At 33.8% G+C, this 25,990-nt stretch overlaps 4 protein-coding genes across 4 annotated transcripts; all 4 read right to left on the minus strand.

The window, feature by feature from the left end:
- Positions 1–952: 952 nt before the first annotated feature.
- On the minus strand, positions 953–2,551 carry LOC127073390 (F-box/kelch-repeat protein At3g23880). The gene has a single exon (XM_051014543.1). The coding sequence runs from the start codon at positions 2,336–2,338 to the stop codon at positions 1,271–1,273; it is 1,068 nt and encodes a 355-aa protein (XP_050870500.1). The 5' UTR covers positions 2,339–2,551; the 3' UTR covers positions 953–1,270.
- Positions 2,552–4,682: 2,131 nt separating this feature from the next.
- LOC127136041 (uncharacterized) lies at positions 4,683–5,593 on the minus strand. Its single transcript, XM_051062646.1, has 2 exons — positions 4,999–5,593; positions 4,683–4,915 (listed from the first exon to the last, which is right to left on the minus strand). The coding sequence occupies exons 1-2, from the start codon at positions 5,591–5,593 to the stop codon at positions 4,683–4,685; spliced, it is 828 nt and encodes a 275-aa protein (XP_050918603.1).
- Positions 5,594–15,313: 9,720 nt separating this feature from the next.
- Positions 15,314–17,897, minus strand: LOC127073391 (primary amine oxidase). Its single transcript, NM_001426826.1, has 5 exons — positions 17,057–17,897; positions 16,577–16,958; positions 16,379–16,492; positions 15,757–16,295; positions 15,314–15,653 (listed from the first exon to the last, which is right to left on the minus strand). Exons 1-5 carry the CDS (start codon positions 17,845–17,847, stop codon positions 15,455–15,457), a joined length of 2,025 nt encoding a protein of 674 aa, NP_001413755.1. The 5' UTR covers positions 17,848–17,897; the 3' UTR covers positions 15,314–15,454.
- Positions 17,898–20,992: 3,095 nt separating this feature from the next.
- On the minus strand, positions 20,993–24,216 carry LOC127136042 (uncharacterized). Its single transcript, XM_051062648.1, has 3 exons — positions 23,954–24,216; positions 21,624–22,098; positions 20,993–21,259 (listed from the first exon to the last, which is right to left on the minus strand). The coding sequence occupies exons 1-3, from the start codon at positions 24,214–24,216 to the stop codon at positions 20,993–20,995; spliced, it is 1,005 nt and encodes a 334-aa protein (XP_050918605.1).
- Between the last annotated feature and the right edge of the window lie 1,774 nt (positions 24,217–25,990).

The following is a 25,990-nucleotide window of genomic DNA, read 5'->3' on the forward strand; positions in this document are numbered from 1 at the left end:
GACCATAATTGTAATTAAGTCTAATTTAAATTTAATTTTTTTCTTGTTTGAAACATAAAAATGGCAACAAGCAAAGTTAATAGAGTCCCCTAAATTTAGAGAACTAAACATTCTTTTTCTTCCAAATACATATAAGGTCATGATTGAAAAAAAAACTAATGAAGTTCTTTGAGTAAAAAGTCATGTCATTATTATTTTGATCTTAATCTTGACCAACATGCATAAGTTCATCAAATAAATTATAGTTCAAAACAATTTCAAATAACTAGTAAAAAGAAAATGGAACATGTAAACCAAATTACCTTTTCTTTTAGGTATAATATTGACTCCAGATACAAAATCTTATTCACAATCTTTTTTATATTTGAAAAGAAATGAAAGACACACAAAAACACAAGTTTCAATCTAAGAAATAAATAAGTTAAACAATTTTATGTAATATAAGAGAAGAAGATCTAAACATTGATTCTTAATAATGTAAGAGTAAAAAAGAAATTATTAAGGTCTGAAAATCATAAAATAAAATTGGAGGTTTTGAGAAAGTTTTACCTTATTTAAAAAAGAAATATTGAAATGGTCAGCGAAAGATTAGTGAGAGTAGTATAATATATGAGAGATGTAGAGAAAGATGGGTACGGTTATATTTTCAATTTGAAAGATCTAAATTTCAAATTGGTGATGATGATAAAGTTTTTTTATTGATTTAACTTGAGAAACACATGATAAATTTTATTTTGAATAATACCCAAATTAGAGAGAAATTGGACCCAAACATATTTTATTGAATAGAGATTAATGATGGTAAATTTTTTTTTTAATAATATCCGAATTAGAGAAAAATTGGACCCAAAAATATTTTATTGAAAACAACAAATTGATTTATTTGAAACCAAACAATAAACATAGTTGCATAATAGTTGAGTTAGACAAATTATGAAGACAAAGAATAACATTGGTATTTCCAAAGCATTTATTTTTCTTATATTATAGATGATCACAACATACATTAGAACACAAACATAAATAACATTAAAATCACAGAAACCAAACTGTCAACATTTTCAATAAACATATTACAAATGTTTCACCAATAGCTCATGTGGCATAGGGACTCCTATTACAAATGCCCTCAAACACATATCCAAATTCAAATTCTTGAAACACATAGTATTTGTAGCCACCGGAGAGTTCATAATACAGTATAAATATCAAGAAAACAGTGAAGGAGAGAATCTTTCACAACCTCATTCTTATTCCTTGTATCATCTTTTTATGCTTGCACACGGTCACCGGGGAGTGAAAGCAGAGACTCTACATACACGGCCACTTGGGATCCATGTTCATCGATACCAAAGGAGCGATGCTCTAGGAGCTGCCCTTTGTCATCATATTTCACCAATCCTGTACCATCTAATCCAATAATATCGCCAATGTTTGTACAGCATATTGGCGAAAAGTACTGAGTAGAAATGCCATGAATTGGAATAACAAGAGTGATAGTCCATGAGGAATGAACGTTGTATTCTTTCATAACCCATATTTCAACACTATCATTCCCCATAGACCATAGACTGAGAAATTCTCCAAATACCCACAAATCACAAAAGTTAGGATCAAGGTCAAAATCATCCGGCAAAGGCAAAGACATCTCTAAAAGTTTCCTTTCAGTTAAATCAAAGGCAACAATAACATTAATTGATTTATCGCTATGACAAGCCAACCAATGAATAGCCCCCTTAAAGAGAGACCCTACTCTGGGATCATCAGAAGCATTCATATAAGGGAAGTAAGTACCCTCAATTTCTTCCCATGTATTAGCTCTCAATGAGAAAAATTCCAAACGTGATGAAATAGGATCTAAGTCTGGATTATAGGACATTGAAACCACCAAGTAGTCATCTCTTGTGTGGTCATACCCAAAACCGTATAGATAAAAAAAACAATTGGCATCTAAATTGGAATGAATAGGGGAATAAGGTATTTCTTTGTGAACTCCATTGGATGGATTCCAAATTCCAAAATCTTTGAAATATATAAACCCATTACACGAACCTTTAATTTCAAGATAACTAGGCATAAAATTAAGTGTACCAGCAGAAGAATCATCGTGAAGAGATGTTTCTACATCTATAGACCGAGTTTGAGGAGCTGAATTCGATAAAAACAGAATTCTACAAGTGTGTTTTGAGGACGTGAGTTGAAAATGTGAATTTGCAAAATGGGAATCGTAAGAGATAAGAGAAAACCATAACTTACAAACAGACTTGAAACGCATAAGAGATTTCACCGGTAATCTCAGAAGGATTTGGATGATCAATTCGTGAGGCAGAAACATCATCAATCTTCTCCTCTTCGACTGTTTTTTTTTTTATTTCTCTTGCGTTTGATATATATATGAGTTTTAATAGAGTGCTCAAGACTCTATTATAATCCTTCTTTGGTACTCTTCAGGCACAAGTTCATTGTTGAGTACTCTTCTTACTTGCACTGCTATGGTCAACCATTTGAATCAAAACGAGTGAATCACCCCCCTCTCTCTCTTCGATGTGTTACAAAATATAAATAATGGGGTAGACTTCATTACCCTACTAAAATTGTTGGGTAACTTTACCCACTTGAGTTGTCTCATGTACATTGGTTAAAAAATATATCACCCGCCATACATTAATAACCTTAATAACATGATAGATTTTAATTATATTTATATAATTATTCATAATTATATATTTAACACCTTGTTTTATTTTGTTTTCAAGTAAAATTAGTATGTTTTCAAGGAAAATGTATGTTGATCCATAAGGTGATAAAGATGAATAATGAATAAGAGAGAGAAAAGAGAATAATAACAAATTTTCACTATTTAAAACAGTTATATAGAAAATGCATACACACTGCAAAAGGAATAAACATATAATTTGTCCACACCACTCATTTGCTTAAATACAGGTGGAACTTAATGAGAAATACTAAAATACCTTCTAACAAACGTTGCCTACAAATTTCTGTAAAATATAAATTAATTCTAACATCATCCCTTAATTCATATTCAACTTAACCAAAACTAACAACACTTATTCCATCCCTCAAGTGAAAAAATTGATCAGTTTTGATCGCCTTCGTAAGAACATCTGTCAGCTGCTTCTGGGTGTTACATTGCATAACTTCTAACATTCCATTATGAACCTGATTTCTCAGAAAGTGATACTAAGTCTCAATATGTTTGATTCTCCCATGCAACATTGGGTTCTTAGCAAGATTGATTGCAGACTTGTTATTGATCATCAGATTTAGAGGCTTGTTTACCCTGATCTTCAGATCCTGTAGTAAATTTAGAAGCCAAACAGCTTGACATGCAATCACAACACCTACAATATATTCAGCATCACATGTTGATAAAGCAACAACTGATTACTTCTTGGACAAGTACCTATAAGTACCCATAAGTACTTCTTCTGTCAACTTTGTCTCCATACCAATCAGAATCTGAGTAACTCAGTAGTTCTTAGTCAATTTCACCACCAGAAGGGAATAAAACTCCATACTTCAGAGTTCCTTTTATATACCTCAGAATTCTGACATCAGCTTGGTAATGAGACCACTTCGGTTTACTCATAAACCTACTCACCATTCCAACTGCATAGAAAATATCAAGTTTGGTATTACATAAATACCTCAGAGACCCTACCAACTACTTGAACACTGTCACATCTACATCATCACCATCAAAATCAAAATCCAATTTCTGATTTGTTTCAGCAAGTGTGACAACAACTTTACAATTCAGCAGCTCAAATCTCTTTAGAAGCTCAAGTTCATATTTCAGCTGATGTAAAATTATGCCTTTCTCAAAGTACATAATCTACAATCCTAGAAAATAAACCATATTTCCTATATCAGTCATCTCAAAATTATTCACTAGCTCCTTCTTGAACTTGGCTATCTCATGTTCACTACTTCATGTTAGCAATATGTCATCAACATACAGACACACCAGAATCAGACTGCCTTCAGAAGTATGCTGAACATAGACATCATACTCCATCTCACATTTCTGAAATCCATGCTTCTTGCAAAATGAATCAATTTTCAGATTCTAAGCTCTAGGGGCTTGCTTCAATCCATACAAGGCTTTGCGTAATCTGTACACCATCCCTTCCTGATTCTTTTTCTCAAGTCCATGAGGTTTTGACACATAAACCTCTTCTTCCAATGGACGGTTTAAAAATGCAGATTTCATGTCTAAATGCATCAGAGGCCAATTCCTATTAGCAGCTATCGCAATCATCAGCCTGATTGTTTCATGTCTTGCTACAGGCACAAACACTTTAAATTAATCTAACCCATGTTTATGCAGAAAACCTCTCACAACTAACCTTACTTTGTGTTTGCCAATTGATCCATCTGGCTGTAGCTTCACCTTATAAACCCATCTCACGCTTGGCGGCTTTCTTGTTCTTTGAAAGTTTTGTCAGCTTCCAAGTCTTATTTCTATCTATGTCATCAAGTTCTTCTTTCACGGCCTTCGGCCATACTTTCTGCTTGAGGGCTTCTTTCATACTTATGGGTTCAGAGTCTACTAACATGGCACACTGAATAATTTTCCCTTCAGAATCTACTTCAGTATCTTGCAGCATGTCAAACTCTACAAACCTTCTCAGAATGTTTCTGATTCTTTGTGGCCTCTAAACTTGTTTAGAACCTTCTGATTCTGGAACATTATCAGATGCTGGAACTCCAAAAGTACCAACTTCAGAAGCATGACCACCTTCAAAATCTAGAATATTCTCATAATCTAGACTACCACCACAATCTAAATCACTATTAGAATCTAGACTAGAATCAGATTCTTCCTTAGAATCAATCTCGCCTTCTGATTCTGACTCACTCGAAGAATCATTTCCAGGCTCTGACTCATCTTCAAAATCAGAATCAATATTTTCAGAAGTTTTTCCTTCAAAAGTTACACCTCTAGAGCTCCATTTTCAGAGATTGGATTACCTCCAGATTCTGGATCATCATTATAATCTGGATCAGAATCAGATTCACCTTCAGAGTCAGACTCTCCTTTAGAGTCTTCTTCATCTTCAGAGTCACCTTCAGACTTATTTTCTAATTCCGACTCACCTTTAGAGGCAGAATCCTCTTTATAGGCAACTTCTCCTTTAGCTTCAGAGTCACCTTCTGACTCAATTTCAGCTTCAGAACCCTCAAATTCTGACTCTTCTTCAGAACCTTCAGATTTTGACTCATCTTTAGAACCTTCAGATTTTGACTCATCTTCAGAACCTTCATATTCTGACTCATCTTCTGATTCTGACTTATATTCAAAGTCTCCTTCAGAATCAGAAAATGTCAATCTCACAAGTTCATCATCATCAGATTCATAAGCCATCAATAGCATAGGTTCATCATCCGAATCTCCTCTGGCTATGTTTGCTTCTTCTGACTTCCTTTCCTTGTTTGACCAACAGTCCTTATCAAAGTGGTCAAATATATTACAACAGTAACATTGAACCATTCTCTTGTAAAGCTTCTCCCTTCCCTTCTGATGTTTATTCTCATCAGAATTAGAGGCTTCTGACTCTTGAGACATACCATGTACTTTTTTGGCTTCTGACGAATACTGCTTTTGGTCTTTCTTGACAAAATAAGCTTTTAGAGCCTGCTATGTGTCTCTCTCAGAGGTTCTTTCAGTCAGATGTAATCTCTTGCACCTCTAGACTGTTTTTTAACTCTTCTATTCTCATGGTGCTCATATCCTTAAAATGTTTAATTGCTACAACGATATAATCAAACTGAGGAGTAAGATATCTAAGTACCTTTTCAATGATACTTTCTTCAGAGAGAGTTTCTTTGCATGACTTCATCTCATTTGTGATCAGAATCACTCTAGAGATGTAGTATGGTATCTTCTCATTGTTCTTCATAATGAAATTCTCATACTGCTTACGTAGAGACTGAAGCTTCACCTTCTTCATTGATGCATCACCGTCGTAGCACCACACTAGTGTGTCCCACAAAGCTTTCTCCGTTGTCGAATCAACGATTTTCTTAAACACGTTAACACCCACACACTGATAGATGTAGAACGACGCCTTCTGATCCTTCTTCCTCAGATCACGCTGAGCATTTCTCTGCGCATCTGTTGCATTTTCTGGAAGTGCAACCTGAACGTAACCTTCGTTGATGAGATAAAAAACATCTTGAGCTTTAAGCAACACACATATCTGAATCATCCAACGACTCTAGTTCTTTCCATCGAACATTGGAAGCTTGGTACTCAGATTATCATTTCCGTTTATTTTCAACCTTGTGCAATACACTCAGATCACACCTAAACACAATGTTTCCTAATCCCGCAGAATCAAGATATCTGATTCTGTTACGATTCTGAGCATAAATTCAACACAAATTCTCCGATAAAAGTCAATCATATAACGCCTCACCGTTTCACAAGTGTTCCCATGGTGTTCCCCTATGGATCTGAACCGGAGCTCTAGATACCAATTGTTGGTGCATAAGGTAATAAAGATAAACAATGAAGAAGAGAGGGAAGAGAGAATAATAACAAACTTCCACTACTCTAAACGGTTACACAGAAAATGCACACACTATAAAAGGAATAAAAATACAATTTGTTCATACCACTCACTTGCTTAAATACAAGTGGAACTTAATGAGAAATACTAAAATACCATCTAACAAACTTTATCTACAAATTTCTGCAAAATATGAATTAATTCTAACAATGTATAGAATATTTAGTTTCATTAAATTTGTTTCGAAAGAAGAAGAGTCAATTGTACTTAAAAAATATATATAATATGTTAGCATTTAATTTTATTAAGAGCTACTTTTTAGAAATGGTGCTTTTATTTTTTGTTTAATGATTTAATATAAAAAACAGACTAATAGATTTCTTTTTATGTTTTGATTTCTCAATTATACACTTATATGAATAAATTTAATATGATTTATTTTAGATTTATTTATGATATTCAAATAACAATTATAATTTATTTTATTAATATATAAAAACATAGTAAATAAATATTAGGTTTGATGTAATATATTATATAAACTAATAAAAACCATTAAAAATTTTATTGTAAAAAATTCTATTGTTAAATAAACTGATATAAAAACCATTAAACTATAAATAAATTTTACGTTGTGACGAGGTTCCGTTTCCGATGCGGTGAATGAAGCTAACATGCAAGGTTTGCACTCAAACACTCATGTTATTTATAGGAAAACTCAAAGTGAAGTGAAATCTTAGAGAAATGAGTATTATACCTGTTTTGGCATCAGAGAGTGGGTATTTATAAGTTGGAAAGAATTGGGCCTAACTGATATTTTATCTTTGGGCCTTGATTCGACCCAAAATAGTTGCCCCATGCTTTCTATGTTAAGAAGTGTATGAAGTCTTCGAACCAAATCGGAAAAAATTACACTTTTGGCTCTCGAGTTGGGTAATGAAAAGTTATGGGATATTTTTAATATAAATGTTTGTCTAATCATTAAGATGTTTCACCTGACCATCTCGCATGAGACTCTGTAACGTATATCTAGGGAGTGACTTGTATGGTTAGACCACTCAAATTTTCAACACCGGAATGTCCACAATGTGTAAAATGGACTAACGAACATATCCATTCAAAATTTGAAACAATCAGACTCCTAGAGGTCCATCATCACCTTCCTATATCACAACTAACAAGTTTCACACTAGAAATAGTCCATCTCAACTGACTTTATTCATCCCTAGACGAACACCGACTCAAATTTTCACTCGAACCGTCAACCACGTGTAAAACATACTAAGAAACATATAAATTCAACATTTTAAACAAACAGAAACCTGAAGATGAACCATCACCTTCCCAAATCATAATTCACAAGTGTCATACTAAAATTTAAACAAACAGACTCTTGGAGATGAACCATCATCTTCTACTATAAAAAATGTTTGTGTTATCTTTGGGAGTTATTTTCTTGGATAAAATTAAATCATATTTTTGAAACCCCATGTGTGATTAAAATAATTTTTTAAGTTCCCTACATTACTTTTAACACACACAATACAAAATGGCTGTCATGGTTGAAAACTTCTCTATAATATCTCTACTGATGAGTCAACAACGTGTAAAACAGACTAAGAAACATAAAATTTCAAATATATAAACAATCAGACTCTTTGAGGTCCACCATCACCTTTCCAGATCACAATACACAAGTGTCATGCTAGAATGATCATTCTCAACTAACTCTTTCTAACCCTGGATGAACATCCACTTGAATTTTCAACATCGTACCGTCCATAACGTGTAAAATGGACTAAGAAACATAGAAAGTCAAACATTTAAACAATCATACTCCCAAAGGTCCACCATCACTTTCCCAAATCACAATTCACAAGTGTCACACTAAAAAGAGTCCTTCTCAATTGACTATTTTGAATGCTTGTTATAATCTGGACAACTTACCACTAGAAAAACAATATTTAGCGTTGGCCATTTTCAACACTAAACTCCAAAAACTCGGTGCTACAACCTATTTAGCGTCGGTGTCGGGTCAATCTAAGTCATTCGAAGTTAACATGTTAGCGACTGTCATTTACGGTCGTGTCTATAATAGTGTTAGTTTGACTGAGGCTAGCTTACAGCCAATGCTAAAAAAAACAAATGTAAAAAAAACTCAACCATACAACTAGCTTTGGCCTGGTCGCGTCTAAAGTCAACTTTAAAAAGTCAAACCTTTGTCAGCTTCGGCTCCATCGAGGCTAAAGTCAACTTTAAAAAGTCAAAAAATCTTCCTTAATTTCAGTCTGACTGAGGCTAAAGTCAACTTTAAAAAAGTCAAGAAATGTATTAGTTTCTCTCTGGACGAGGCTAAAGGAAATTTTTAGAAAGTCAAAATAACCTTGTAGTGTCGGTGTAGCCAACGCTAAAGTCAAATTAAAAAAGTCAACGAAAATTGTTAGCTTCGACTTAGCCGACACTAAAGTCAAGTATAAATAGTCAACATATTTGAAATAGTCAGATGTTGCATCCTTGGATTATACATTTTGTTACAACTAACAGTACTAGAAACTAAATTCAACTTTCGTAAGTCAACAATACATTACATGTATTTGTCTAGGAAAAACCTATAGTTAGAACCAAATAGAAATTCACCAAAATCACAAACTCTTTTAATATAACTTTGATTTCAAGACAAGAAAATATGTTGTCATATTCTCCCTCACATGGAGCATAATTAAAATTATAATCTATACCAAAAAATTACCAACACGTTGAGAAAACACTTATGAGTAAATTAATATGCAATGCTACAAACTAATTAGAAACAAATCATTATATAACTTGAGTAGCTTATAATGAGAAACCTAAAACAATGACACATGGTATTTTGTTGTGTTTGGAACCTTTTCTATAAACATCATTTGTGATACAAATCATTCAAAATATTTCACCAACCATGAATCCTATCTAAATAATTTCCAAACCTTACAATCTAGTTTGGAATCATCATCTCCCATAAATACTCATACCTCATATACCACTCATAAAACCCCTAAACTTATCCTTTAACCATTTCATGACTCTAACCCATTAGAATGATTTTTCCTAGTAGGCTAGTACTTCAACCATTATTCTGTCAAACCCCTAATCGCCTCTCTCGCATCTCAAGTTCTATAACTAGTGATGCATTCGGTTGGTTCCAATAAGATTCTATTGACGATTCAGAAAATTAGTATAAGATTCACGATTTGAATCTATAAACAAACGCAGAATAATAGTGTTCCCTATAGCCCCCAGCATGTTCATTACTAGTAACAATTCCACATCTTTATAAAGCTTAAAATCCACACATAACAAACATTTCCTCATAAATCATAATTAATTAATACATATGAGCTCTGTACTTCTGATTTGAATTTGAACAGGTTGGACTCTTGAATCATTTCAATCATGAAAAAATAAACAAAATAACTTAGAAAATTTGTGACATATTCAACATTAAAATCATGTATTTAATTTGTGTCAATCTCTAATGATACATTTAATATGTTTGGATCGCTACTTTAATTGTTAATACCAATTCAAAAAAATAATGGAGTATGTTGAATTATGTTTACACTTTCAATGATCAGTTTGCTTAGTCATGTGTTAGAATAGGACAACGACAGCCAAAACCCAGAACTTAAGTTCACGTTTGAAATGACAAAATACAAAACATGAAACTATCATAATGCCATTATACAATCAGATGCAAAACATATCAATCAGATGCAAAACTCTATTCATTCTAGAAACAGGTTTAGATAAATTGTGTAAATATTGTTGTGTACTCGATGAATCACATTGACCTCTAAACCAATTTGTGTTCTATCTTTCTTAAAAGTATAACTCAGATGCAAAACTATTAGTCAGAAGAAACTTAATGACTCTATTCATTCCAGGAACATAATTAGATAGATTGTGTAAAGTATTAATGTGCATTGAATAAGATTCATCGCAGTAATGACTTCTAAACAAAATTGTGTTCTAGCTTTCTTAAAAGTAAGTGATCAATGTATGAAGGGATATCTGTGCGTTCCTGCATTAAGAGTTTAACACATAAGATGCATCAGAAGATAAAGATATGTTCATGATCTAGTAATGATATAATCTCTCTTTCAATGCACGCTCAATGGACATGTTATAAAAATATCAATAATGTTCATTCTATTATCATGATAGCATTAAAATTAAGTTACATAAGGGAAACAAGATTGGTACAATTGAAGAAAGAACGAGGGAGGAGACAAAGTCGTGAAAATATGAAACAATACTAGTTTTACTTATTTATATCCCAAGAGGAACACCTTACCAAATTGGTATCAAGAAGTTCTCTAACAACTTCATCAACATTTTATGCAGTGACTTTCACCTAAAAGGAGAATATTTGAAGGCATGTGAATAATGTCATTGTCATACGGTGAACTGACTTGGGGTATTTTGCTTTTTATCGCAATGTCGCGGATAGCAAGAGTCGCCACCGACTTTTCTTTTATCCAATAAGGAAAGGTGGAAAAGAACAGGAAAGACCTCAATAGATTTTGGGTTCGGGAGGTACATTATACAAAGGGAAGGTATTAGCACCCTTTGTATCCATGGTTATCCATGGGCTCTTAATTGTTGGATCACTTATGTTTTTGTCTGAAAAGTGTTGGTGAATTGTTTAAAAATGTTTCGAAAAGAGAGTTTAACTTTGTAATGATTCTCGTATGAATGTATACAAAGTATTTATCTCGTTTGATTTTGAAAAACAGTTTAGAAAGATATAACTTGGTAATGATTCTAGTATGAATGTATACCAAGTGGTGATTTTCTAGGACTTGCAAAGTGTGAGGGGTGGAAAATGTTTTAGGTTATGATCCAGTAATTGAGAGTTATACCTTCCTAAGGTCGTTATGGGCATTTCCTATCCTTATGAGGGTAAAACTGTCCTTACTATTGAGAAGTAAGTAGTTTTATCCTTTGGATGTAAAAGGGTCATTGTAGGGTCATCGATAGGTCATTGAAGGCAACAGTTGTAAGGATACCTTAGCATTCGAAGGGACGATCATCATTTAACCGTAGGCTACATCGAAGGGTCATCGAGGGACAAAGTCGTATTTTCGAAGGCAACATCCGAGGGACCATGATTTATTTTATGATGATTTAACCGAAGGGTCTTGGCTAAGTATATCCCCACATTCGCGGGACATGACCATAATACCGTAATATCGTAGGGTAACAAAGAGAGGTCCAAGATCGCATATTTAAAGGCAAAGTTTTACAATTAATTAGCTAGCCGTAATCGATCAAGTAATTAGGTCCACATTAAAATCGATGAAATCAATACATTAAAATCAGCTAGGTAATTTAGGATGAATCTCCACATTAAAATTAAGTAATTCAGAATCCATCTCCATAAGGGTATCCCACACATAAAGTGGAATACCTAGCCGGCCGTTTCCTCGGGAATATGTAAGCCTTTACACAATTCAGCACACGGGTTAGAACATCGAGATAAAGTACAATCGAAAATTGCACTACAATACAACAGTCATAATCTCAGGCCAAATGATGCAGAATTATAATAAGTCTTGGTTAGATGGACATAAGGCATAATAGAAAAGAAACAAAGCAGCCACTGCCCGTTCGCCTCTGCTTCGCCTGGCGAAGGCTCAGCGAATGCTCGCTACAGGCTCGCTTAGCGATGTGCTAGCGAGCGGCCACGGGTTTGGATTTTGACAGCAGCATGACCTCCGAAAACCTGAACTTGTATGGCACTTGATTACAGGAATAACATGGACAAACATTCATGATATTCAAGCATATTTAAATTCGCATGTGAAATCATATTCGAAACTTCAATCATGATGCTTTATGTATATAGAGATTACCGATTAAAAGCATAAAACAAGAGTGATGCGCAAACCTGCTTGCAACTAAGCTGCTATGTTGAAGAGGCTGATCGCTTTTGGTATCGGATGGAGTTGGGCGGCGGTAGCTTCGGAGCGGAGGAGCGGCCTTCAGGGTTTCTTCACTCGGAACTCTCTAGAGTAGCCTCCAGGGTTTCTGTCCCAGGGTTTCCGTCCGTCTTCCTCTGTTTTCCCCCCTCTGTTTTTCGTCCTCTTTTTCATTACTGAAGTGCTGGTATTTATAATGCTCTTTTTGTGACCTAATGGGCTCAGAGTGAAGCCCAGAATTTTTTGTTATCTGTCAGCTTCGCTAGGCGAGCGTGTAGCGAACGTTCGCTAGGCGAGCGTGTAGCGAACGTGTAGCGAACAGGTCAGTTTGGGCCATTTTCTGGATTGGGCCATTCGTGAGCTGAGCCTTCGTTCCTTTAAGATCAGTGTCATAAAAATGAGTCGGAATGCCCTGAAAAATGTCTTGAAATATTAATGGGCAAATTTTGGGGTATGACAGTCATCATGATACATTGTATTCAAATCATGTAACTATGATATCAATACCAAAATCAACTAAACAACCAAATAGATTACAACAACCCTAATTCTAATACTAACCACAGACGGAGGAAGAATAACAATATTATATATCTTGATATAAGAAGAAAATCAAAATTGATAATGAGACCCAAAGCAAGCAAAAAGGAAAGAGGAAACTAAACAAATACATAATTTAATTAATAATTAAATAAACATTAGTGGTCAGTGACACGATACTAAAAATAAAATCATAAAAATAACTATTTCAACGCCAAACGAAAAAAGAGAAAACTAAATAAACAAATAAATAATTTAATTAATAATTAAATAAACATCAGCGTCGTTCAGATCGACAATAAAAGTAAAATAATAAAAATAACAATTTCAGCACCAAACGAAAAAAAGGGAAACAAAATAAATAATTTAATAAATGATATAATTAAACATTAGCGTTGGTCGGTGAGGCTTACACTATTATTTAATAAATAATAAAATCATTTGAAATTCAGCCAATAAATATTTAGCGGCGACTTAACCGTGTCTAATTAATCAAACAAAGAATACGTCAATATGTAACGTCAGCCACACCGACGCTAAAGAATAAAAATAACTAATATGTAACAAAAATAATGATGGCGTGTAGCGTCGGTGTCAGTGGCCAACGCTAAATCCAGACAGCTAATTTCCAATTTTCTGTTGTGACTTTGATTTATGGATTTAAAAATATTATTAGGAATTCTTTTCAGATTTAGATCAAGAGTAATAATGTGGTAAACAATAAGGCGTCCAAATAAATTTAGGTTTTGAATTCAAATTGTCGTCGATACTTGATGATATCAAATTAGTTAAATGGTTGAGAGATCATTAATAAGCAATACACATGATATCATGTCATTAATATGACATGAATAATGTTTGTAGAGTGGCATGTGATAGTAATAAAGTTTAGCTAGAATAGATATAATCGATCATGCAGATACATTAGAAAAATCTCAATGAAGTATAATCCAAACAATTTGTTCCCACGATTAATTTCATTATCATTTAATCCTTTCTAATATTTTAATTTGTGCAAAATCAATTTACAAACCTTTTTACTTAAAATCAAATTTTCAAAATAGCAAAGCAAGAAACCAAATTTAACACATATATAAAAGAGCACCAACGGTGCTCAATAAATAAACGGGAAAACTGAAAAACACAAGTCGAAAAAAAATCTATAAAAAAGGGCATCCCCAACAATAAAAATTGAAAGAAACAAATCAGAGACCAACGCACAACCAAACACCAAAAGAAACAAGTCAACTAACTGTCTTCTGATATGATCCAGACTAAAGTCACAACACAACGGACATCTAGAGAGAGTAAGTTAGAGGAAAGTAACTAGAGCACCCGGCAAAACAATAGACGACAACTAGTTACCCAGCACACCTTTTAATGTCAAGCCAAATGAGCGAGTTTTGATCCCCTTCTAACAAGGAAACATCAAAATGAACATGTACTCATTTCCACGCTAGACTAATTATCAAAGACATCTAATGATTAACCAACCATCATTCATAAAGACGTCATCCTTCCCTCCCCTAAATACGTTATACCATAAAATATAAGCAAACTCACAAGACACAAAGAGCTGGTTAGCCGACTCCACGTGTCTCTCAAACACAACACACCCACCTCACTATTACTTGACACTATTTGACGATTCAAGAGATTTTACCTAATAGACAACCTATTCTAAAGTGAACGATTGTTTTATCCCACTATAGTTCATATAGATATGATATAAAGGTTGTTACTTTTTTTTTATCAAAAGAAATACAACAAAACATAAAAACCTATGTATAAACGTGATAAGTTTGTGTGTAAAAAAAAATTGATAAGTTTGTAATAGCAATACAATACAAGTGATAAGTTTGTGTGTAAAATAAATAGTATTATTAGGAATGGGCAAATTTTGCAAAACTAAATATAAAAATTTGGAGTAGTTCAAGAAGATAAGAGAGTAGAAAATCTTAAAAGATTGCAATCCAAATTAAGCAAGTAGTGCAGTGTCCCCACATACAATAGAAATCAAAGGCTAAACAATTAAACAGAACACTATAATTGCAGATCAAATCATGTATTCGCTTTCCAGCATCAGCGCCAGCTCTGTTTTCATTTTAATATTTGATTCGGCTAAATTTCATCAAAGAATGTTTCTAAACAACCTTGAACAACCATTTGGTAACATTTTAGCAGAATCCCAAAACCACAGTATATTTGATTGGTGTCATATATATATTTAGTAGATATTACCCATAAAAACAAACTGTAAAATTCAGCTAGAAAATAAACCTCTCATTCATTCATTCAAATAAAATAGTTGAAACCCATACATTATTCTTCCACATGCAACAAACAAACAACATTTATTCATATGACCACAAGGCCAATGCAAATCAGTTCCATACAGAATGTCGGATAGTTTTAATTGGAGCAACCAGGCCATGCAACATCTCTTGGTGAAAGTGTTTTAAGAACTGGATTCCTCTCAAAGAAATTGGTTGGCCTCAGCTCAAATGAAGTGCTCAATAGTGGCATTATTGGAAAATCTTCCTGTGCTGGAACATGATGAATTCCAACTACATGCCACATCACTATGTCCTTGTTCACAATCTCTCTATTCCTGCAATTTTAATTAAACAATTTAAACTAGTTAGTATAAGAATCAAGTTATTAAGAACATTTAATTGCAAACTCACAATAAATAAATAAATAAATAATCATACTGTTTAGTCCAAACTGCCAAAGTATCATCACCGCGACTATGATCAACGTAAAGTCCACCCGCCCATTTTTCAGTTCTATTATATGCTGTCACCCAAACATTATAGTTTGTAAAAGCACCACGTATTTGTGGATAATCATCCTCTGTTAATAATGGATGAGCTGGAATTGCTGGAATCAAACGATAACCAACTTCGTTTCCAACAGCAGTTTTAATGTTTGGATTAACCACAACAAGTTCAGCAGGTGCAAGTCCAATTGTGATTTTTGCATCTGATTCTGTCTTAGCAGTTTGAGTTTCAGTGGTCCAATAACTCTTTCTCTTTGAACTTCCATCTTTGATTCTTACTGTCTTCAAACTTGTTTTCTCAAATGAGTTTTGTGTACCATCAATATCAAAATCAAGATAGTAAATATAGAAATGGTCATGGTAAATTCCAATACTGTTTGCTGATACAAGTTTACCATGTAGATCTTCCTTAATCTCATCCTTGTGCTTAATATTTGTTCCCTTAATTTCAAGTATACCAGATAATGCTATCTGTATACATACATGAAAATTGAAAAATTAATTAATCAGAACATGCATGGGAAGTGGGGTATGCTAAAAAACTGTACACGTACCGCAGGCTTGATGGAACCACTTGCTTTGAACTCCCAATCTATAACATTGTCATAGTTTCCAACCGTCACTATGGTTCTTACGATCAAGTTCACTTCGGTTCTAGATTCTTCGATCTGTAAAATAACAAAGTGATAACTCCTTATTATTAGGTTAATTAAATAATTAAATTAGTTGAATATTGTAGTAAAGATTCTTACGGATTCATTAGGAATTCCATTTTCAGTGTGACGCCACATGATATTTCCATATTGTTCAAAAACACAAATTGCGTTCTTCAACAAGATTGGGGTACCATTAGCTGAGTGAATGTATGTGTCAATGAATTGAGCATGTGGTGGACAATCGCGGTTAGGTATCAAAGACACGGTAGATAAACCAAATCCAAACTCTCCAGAATCAAAGAAGGTTTTAAAGTAAAATTCTTCTGTAGGGTCTTGATAAGGTACAAAAAGTTCAGAAATGTAGCCTTTGTATAGTACACGACGAGACTTATGCTTTTCAAGATCGTAAATAGAAGCAAGTGATATAACGATACCAGCTCGTACATCAAATCCTATGTGAAACTTCCAGTTTGCCCAACTGTACAAACACATGACATGACAACGTTATTTCTAAAGCAAGTGATATAGCACAAAATAATAAATCATAAAGTATATTAAAATCAAAGTCTATATTACCTAACACTATGGCCTTCGATCTGGAATCCTGGACCTTGTGGCTGATGACTGGTGAGACTGTGTTGTTTTGGTCCAAATGGTGGGCTTTGTTTTGAAACTTGATATTCTGTGTTCTCTGCGGTTGGTACTGCTTCAATATCTCTGTCATGATACTCAACTATTTTCATAAGATCAAGATCAGCAACTATTGTAATTCCAGTAATAGGTCTCACATAGATATTCACAGTGCTTTCTTTCATGAAACAATCTAATCTCACTGTTCTAACATTCTTCTCTTCTCCAAACCAGCCCATAGTGAAACTAGAACACACTATCTCTGAGAGATTCAATCCTCTTTTTTTAACTGAATCAATAAAAGGAGGATATTTAAGTGGAAGCTCTATTGCTAGGGATTGTTCATCAACGGATAAGATAGGGAAACCATATCCATTATGAATATTATCAGAGACAATGCTTCTGATCCTTAAATCAATTAATATCTCATGGGTTTGGCTATTGATGATAGCAACAACAAAGCTTTTACGAGGGATTGATACAAGCGTGGGGTGTGTTTCATATCTTAGGACATGATCTTTTTCAGGGTCATCTAGGCCAATATAGTGGAAAGCTAGTTTGTTCTTTGAGATGGGGTATTTGTTTTGGACTATGGTTTGAACAGCTAGAAACTCTTCTTTGGTTAAAGGGTCAAGTGGATGTTGAACATGCAACGGTGTAACTGAGACAACTGCATGAAATGAGAGGAGTGTAAGAACAGAAAAAAGAGCAAGTTTCATGGTGGTGGTGGAAGCCATGGTGAGCTATAGCTAGCTAGCTTCACTGGCTTGGTGTGTTTTTTTTGTGTGAAATCTATACTCCCCTAGGTGCCCTTATATAGCACTGAATGAACACTCGTTAATACGTTATCAATCAATTTCGCTCTATATAAAAATCACTTTTTTCTACGTATAAAAATTGTTTTGTTCTATTCACATATAAGATATAGTATAATATTCATTCCTAAATTTTGTTTAAAAGTAAAATCACGTGTCTTTGTTTTTCTTTAAAATATATATATTAAAGATTAAGAGAGTACATCACGGCGCTGGTAGTAGGCACAGAAGGTATCACGACCCAATAAAAATAAATGAGGCAATAAATAAGTAATTAGAAACTAACCATCAAAACGTAAAGATATAAAATAAAAATTTGACAACAAATCAGAAAGAGATCACCGAAAATGAACAAACAAAGTTATAACTCCCCAATAGGATTGGAAATGAATCAAACTAACTCGAAAATAGTTCGAGACTCGATTCGATAATTAATTTGTTGGACTTGGTTCATGAACCAAATGAGTCGAACTTGAGCTCAAAATTAAGTTCGTAAAATAAATGAGCTGAACTTGAGCTATGTATAGTTCGACTCGTTAGGTTCATGAGTCGACTCGATATATATATATATATATATATATATATATATATATATATATATATATATATATATATATATATATATATATATATATATAATTTTTAAATTATATATCTCAATAGTATCATTTAAAAAATAATGTATAGATTTTAACCTTTTAACTTATCAAATTAAATATTTTAAAAAATACTTGTGACATTTTTTTATACAAAGTAAAATACTTCTAACTCAAAAAAAAAAAACATAATACACCGTGACTTTTAATTTTAAAGTGTCATTTTATACTACTAAATTTGTTTTTTAAACTACCACTTTAAAAATAACGTTTTTTAAATATTGTATCATTTAAGAGCAAAAGGATTTATGTTGTTTTAAATTTATCTCTTGAAAGCTTTATTTTGTTTTAATATTTTCCCTTTAAAAAGAATAATTTAAAATATCAAATATAATAAAAAAATTTAAACTTTAAAAAATGACTTTTTAGTCCGTGAAGTAAACAAACTGAACCTAACGAACTGAACCTAACGAGTTGAACCGAGTTGTTCAAGAACTTAAAACGAGTCGAGTTCGAGCTTAAAAAAAAGTTCGTGTCGAACTCAAATCGAGTTTCGAGCTAAACCAATTCTTATCGAGTCGAATCGAGCTGACGACGGGTTCGACTCAACTCGACTCATTTCCAGCCCTACTCCCCAATCAAGGACTTACTAAACGAACACTAATCTCCACCTGTACAAGAAGAACACACCAAAGGGATGTTGTTAGCACTCAAACTATTATTGACTGAGATATTTGATAGGTTTTTCGAGGCAGTCTGAGAAAGCATAATAGTTACTCATAGACCTACCAAAATACCATTTCTACGCCAAGAGAATGTTCAAGTCTTATATATCCTTCGAGGTCATCCGTTTACTTGAAAATATTATATAATTTCCATGATTACCAAATCGACCAAATTATAGTATGCTAAATCATATGACAATATGCTTTAATCCTAAACATATCATCAAAAGGTAAGAACATACGAAAAGGGTCATCGGATCTATAGGTATTATAAGAAAATTGTCATATACTAATGAAGGTTTATAGTAACATCTAAAAAAGTTGTAAGAACAGTTGTGATTTACCCACAAATATATTAATAGGTCATTGGTATAGACGTCACATATGAAAAAAAAAAAGTTAAATAATGTATCCAGGATTCGAACCCGAGACTTTACAACTGTATGTTTGAGTTTATAGTTTATTACCAATATGGCAAAAGATAATTTTTTTTAATTATAATTAATTTTTTTTAATCAAATCAAATGAATATCTAAAATTCAAAAAAAAATCAATGAAACACGACGATCGCATGGGTCCAACCCACAATATTGACAAAAGGAAATCCAAAACACCCTAAACTACATCATCATATTAGCAATATGACCTCTAAGCTTAGGCTGCATCCAACCCCTATAAACAATATTGCCTATAATTTTGCTAACTATATTGGCGTTATTTATATTCCTATCGAAACAACTATCATTCATAAATTTCCATATTCCATAAATGGTCTCTGCAATGACAATCTTCATGATGGAAGCTTTCCAACTTTTTCCTTTGGTGTATCTCGATATCCACTTGATTTCCTCCATCCAGTCTTTTGGACAGTGATGCACATCCATCCAATGGAGGATGTCATCCCAAATCCCCAAAGTGGTCCAGCACTCAAACAGAAGATGATTTATTGATTCATCAAGATTACCACAAAGATTGTGGCTTCTTTTTGAATCATCCCAAACCTAAGTAATCTATCTTTAGTGGCAAGTCTTATGTGACAAGAAAGACAAATAATCAACACAACTCTAGGGCATGCATAGTTGTATCTCAACATGTGACTCCAACCAACTCTAGTGTTATCTTCAATCACCTCAAAATACACTTTCTCCATGGAAAACCTTTGCTTGCTTATCATATCATCTCACAGTTGCCGAATCTTGTTTATACAAGCTCTCTTCTGCATGATATGATTCATAATCCAGGAACCACTGCTACTGATATCAACAGTCATAACATTATTGCCTTTGATGTAGTAAACATAGATCCACTTAACCCACATATTGTCATCCTTCCTGCATAAATTCCAAAGGCACCTTGTTTGATAGGACTACATGTATTTTTCCATGCCACTGGACATTTCCTACTGATCTCGAAATTTCCAGTCCAGATGGATGATCTACATATGGAGTCAATCTTCTGGATAACCATCTTAGGTATTGGGAAGCACTGCATCCAGTACTGAGTTATGGCATGAGAGATAGTCTTGACAAGTTGAATTTTACCAGCAATACTTAATAACTTCATTATCCAATGCTTTACTCTCCCTACAATCCTCTTCATAAGGGGCAAGTAATGGTTAATATTGAGCTTCTTGCAGGACAGAGGAACACCAAGATATACGACTGGAAGATGCCCTTCTTCAAATCTTGTCATGTTGATCAGGGATCCCTTAGTAATATCACCAATTCCACCATAATATATTTTACATTAGTTGAGGTTAACAATAAGACTAGTAGACTCATAGAGCTTCTTGAAAGCATCAAGCATCATCTCCATTGATTTTGGGTCCCCTATAATGAAAAGCAGAACATCGTCTGCAAATGTGAGATTTGTGAGAGACAACTTCTCACACTTAGCATGGTGATTGAAGTTATGATCCTTTTGCATCTTAGTCAAGGATCTATTCATATATTCCATCATAATGACAAAAAGCAAGGGGGATATGGGATCCCCTTGCTTGATGCCCCTTCTAGCCTACAAAACATCATAAAAAACACCATTAATGTTAAATATATATGAGACAGATGAGATGACACTCATATTCCAGTATATAAACTGCCTAGGCAAGCCAATTTCCTGTAATACACATTCCATAACTTGCCAATTTCATATTCTTTCTGCAAGTCAAGTTACATCATACACCTTGAAACTCCTCCTTTCCTAGTGTACCCTTTCATCAATTTAAAATCCAGAAGAATATGATTATGAATGAACTGATCGGGGACAAAAGCTTCTTGGCAGTCATGTATTACTCCATGAAGCACCTTTCCCAATCTACTAGTCAAATTTTTTGAAATGATTTTGTAGAAAGTAGTACATCCAACAATTGGCTTATAACCTTTAATAGATATGGAATTCTCATTTTAGGGATTAAAGTAAGCACAATACTATTAAAAGCCTTGTACATTCTACCCTTCTTAAAAAACTCCATAAAGGCTGCAATAACATCACCTTTTATGATGTGATAACTAGCCTTAAAGAACTTTGCTCCATAGCCATCAATCCCAGGGGCCTTCAAATCACCAATTCCCTGTAACGCTTTAGCAATTTCCTCCTTAGTTACTTTTACCACTAGGAACTTTCTTTGCTCCATATTAATCTTCCTACAACTTTTTATTGCTTCTATATCCACATGCTTCAAATTATTTGCAGCCATTCCCATTAAACTACCATAAAAATCCACTACTTCCTTTTCAATATCCTTTTGGTCAGCGAGGATAACACCATCAATCATATGAAGGACCCTCATACTCTTTCCATTCTGCTTTGTTTTTAAGGTAGCATAGTAGTAGGAATTATTCCTGTCACCCAACCTAAGCCACTCAATTTTTTTAATCTTTGCATCAACATCTTTTCCTCCAATTAATTCCACTTGATATCATCCTCTGTGATCTTCTTAACTAACTCAATCTTCTGACTATCCATTTTATTATGCATGAGATCTTGTTGAGATACCTCAAGATCTTGTCTAGATTTCACCATATTTTGCTTCACATTTGAGATGGACTTGCTAAAAGCCTTCAACTCAAGGTTGTAACCTTCTGAGTTTATGTCATAGAACATGCATGGGGCTACCACTTAAGGGTTGTCTCCAACTATTTCTAACCATATTCTCATAGCCACCCATATCAACCATACAGTTGTAGAATTACCTTTGTAATCCCCCACTTTAGCCAATCCTGCCACACAGAGACGTGCATGATCAGAAACACTAGGGGAAGAATATTATGAGTGGTGTCCATGTTAGCTTAAAACCATTCCACATTCCCCAGAACCCTGTCAATTCTAGAGTAAATGGTGCCCACAACATGCTTATTAGACCATGTCAAATAGTCTCCAATACTATCCATTTTACATAATCATGTGTTTGTCATCATGTTCTGCATATCCACATACTCAGCCTCAGTCAGAATCTATCCACCAATCCTATCTTGAGCATTGGAAACATTGTTGAAATCTCCAAGCACACACCAAGGCCCCTGCTAATTCCTATACAGGGTCTCGATATCTTTCCAAAGCAATCTTTTACAATCCAACTGAATTTAGACATATATAGATTATATCCAGTACTTAAACACTCAAGAGGTGTCAAAAAATCCATAATGTATAAACTGATAAGTGCTCTTTATATTCTTTATATCCAGCTTGGTATTATCCTATTCAATCCAAATCCTACCATTATCACTATATTGGCATTTGTCTAGATATCTACCTTTGAGATTAAGCTTATCTCTAACCAAATTGGCCTTAGAATGCTTAACTCTAGTCTCAATCAAAATAACAATCTCAGGTTTCAACTTTAGGACACAATCTCCCTAAGTTTACATGCCTTATTCATCCCCCTTACATTCCATGAGACTAACATGGTCCCCTATCAAAGGCCACTAGTGGATCATTCAAAACCCCTAGTGCCTCAAATCCATTTTCATAATTAACCATGGATGTTGAACCAACATGAACTATATTCTTACCTTTATCTCTAGTGGCTTTACTAACCTTTGTCCAGTTCTCCCTAGTATCATCATTATGCTGCTTTTTGGATCCTCCTTTGGTGACATGGCAGTTGGAGTTGTATCCTAATTGATTTTAGGTGGCTTAGGCTTTGGCTTCCAATGTTTCCCTTTTGTAGTTGCACCACACTGATGACCGATATTTTGACACTTCTTACAAGAAAGCGGCTTCCACTCATATCCAACAACTTGTTGCATTTTCCTTCCTTCACAATCTTTGATGGTTGTTTCCTTAACCAATGTTTATGTGATATCAACGTCAACCAAAATGCATGCATAAGATACTCTCAACTTATTTGTCGTGCATTCATCTATGACCACAGGTGCTCCAATTGCAATACCTATTTTACTCAGGTTCCTTCCCCCCCCCCCCCCCCAAGGTGCATATGGAGTTGGGGAGTTTAACCAAAGAGGAAGTGTTCCTAGTAAGTCTCCTTTTAGGTTAAAAGCGGGCCTCAATTCCTTCAACAACATCAGCATGTTCCTTATTGTATACGGTCCCTTCATCATAACAACATCCATATCTGAATGATATTTAAATCTGAGAAGGAAGTGACCCTCATCGTGGTAATACATATCCGACAGTTTGACAAAGTTTCACATCTTCGTCATGTAATTCTTCACTGTATTCATGCTTAGATCCTCACCTAGCACATACATGATCAAAGCAGTTTCCCAGAATTTGATCTCTGTCGCGATGTCGTCTTCCTCAATTTCAATTTCTACTTCCCCATTCACCAAGGTTGGGGCAACATACTTTATCGCCAATCCCTTTTCCAGATTCCTATTCTTACTGAGCACATCAACCCACAACTTACGCACCTCAGGATGCACCTTAATTTCAGATTCTAAGGTTTCATCTTCTAATAATCCTTCATCTATTGATTTATCATTCCTGTTACTACCATCCCCTCGTACCATACCCTGATTCACACTCTCCTTATCCAGTTTCTTCGACGGAGAAGGATGGTTGACCGGTGACGGCGGCGCCGCGAATTTCGACCGCACGCGTCCCCGTTTCACTGAGAGAGAGAGAGAGAGAGAGAGAGAGAGAGAGAGAGAGAGAGAGATTATGACACTGTTTGTAAGGTTCGAAATTTTAACTATAATTAAAATTAAAATAAATATGTTACATTTTATGCAAAAAAAAATCAACAAATTTTAATTTGTTTGATCAAATTTAATTTAGAGTTTAAATAAATACTATTATATTTTTAATAAAGTCAATATCTTTAATACTTTTTTCAAATATAATTTTTTATTTTAATTATAATATTATAATATAAAAATGGTTAAAATGGTTTTTTCTAGAATATATAAAAAAAATTAATAAAAAAATATACATAATTAGTTTAGACGTTGATTGTAAGAAGAAAGAAACTAAACTTAATTCAACAAAATTAAAAAGTTGCTTATAAAAAAAACTTAAATGATCCCTCCTACTAAACTTTTTCCGAAAAGAACTAAAGAGAAATTTGTCGGTCAAAACCAGTGCTAAACTTTTCAATAACCTAACCCTAACTTAAAATTTTATGAGACTACACTTTCTCTTTAATTAATAATTTTTGTATCTTCTCGATTTCACCAGCCGACATCTCTTTTCCTCATCTTCTTTTCCCGCAAGTTATCAACTTTTGAAGGTATATTCTTTATCAATTTAACTTAATTTTACCATAACTAGTCTTCCGTCAGTGACTCTGTAACATTGAGCCCGTTGTTTCTCCAAAGAGTCCAAACCGAGATAAAAAATATTGTCTTCATCAATGGCTCATCGATAATACTCTTACCGATTGTTGTTACTCTTCTAAACTTTGATTGGTTAATTTCCTGAAACTTTTGATTTTGAGACATTATTAGATTGGTCGATTTGTTCTTTGTTGTTACAGATAGATATAATTCAATTCACTTTTGAGTCATTCTTGCAACTCCCATGTATGCAAAATGTGGTAGCTTGAATATTGCAAGAGACGTGTTCGACAAAATGCCAAAGAGAAACACTGATATGTGGTTTTATCCTTGTATTTTTCATTTTCGATCTGTACAATTTATGTCAATGCAATAATAGAATAGTTTTCTGCAGAATGACACAAATTTTATGTGTCACTCTCCTTTCCCTTTGACTAATAAATAATATTGGAGTTTTAAACAATAAAAACATTATTTGATTCTTAAAGCTAAAATGATTAATTTAGGGATAAATTGTATGTCTGAACCTGACACTACTATAAATAACACTTTTAACATCGCACGCGAAAGAGATATAACCCCGGATACCGAGGCAACTTAACAAAGGTTGACATGAAAAGATGCTACTTAACATCTCAGTTAATTAAAAACCGAGGGGTAAGTTATCTGATCATGGATTTGAACCCCATCATCTACATTTTTATTCTTTACAAATCTATAATGCGTGCCCAACATAACATCTCATTTTATTGAAAAGTCGAGGTAATAACCCTATATTATTATGTCAGATTTATTTAAAAAGTGAGGGGTAAAATATTTTTTTTTTATATTTTTCATTTGTACCTACAAAACCATATCACAGAATACAGGAGCATATTTTTTCAGATTTCTAAAACAAAAATGTTGTACGTGCATTACAGAACCATATCACAGAAGAACAATTGTTTACAATAAATGCAAAGCCAAAATTGGACAAACCTTATAATTTTACAACAAAAATAAATCAAAT

This window comes from Lathyrus oleraceus, chromosome 4 (genome assembly GCF_024323335.1).
Source record: "Lathyrus oleraceus cultivar Zhongwan6 chromosome 4, CAAS_Psat_ZW6_1.0, whole genome shotgun sequence".
Lineage (NCBI taxonomy): Eukaryota > Viridiplantae > Streptophyta > Magnoliopsida > Fabales > Fabaceae > Lathyrus > Lathyrus oleraceus.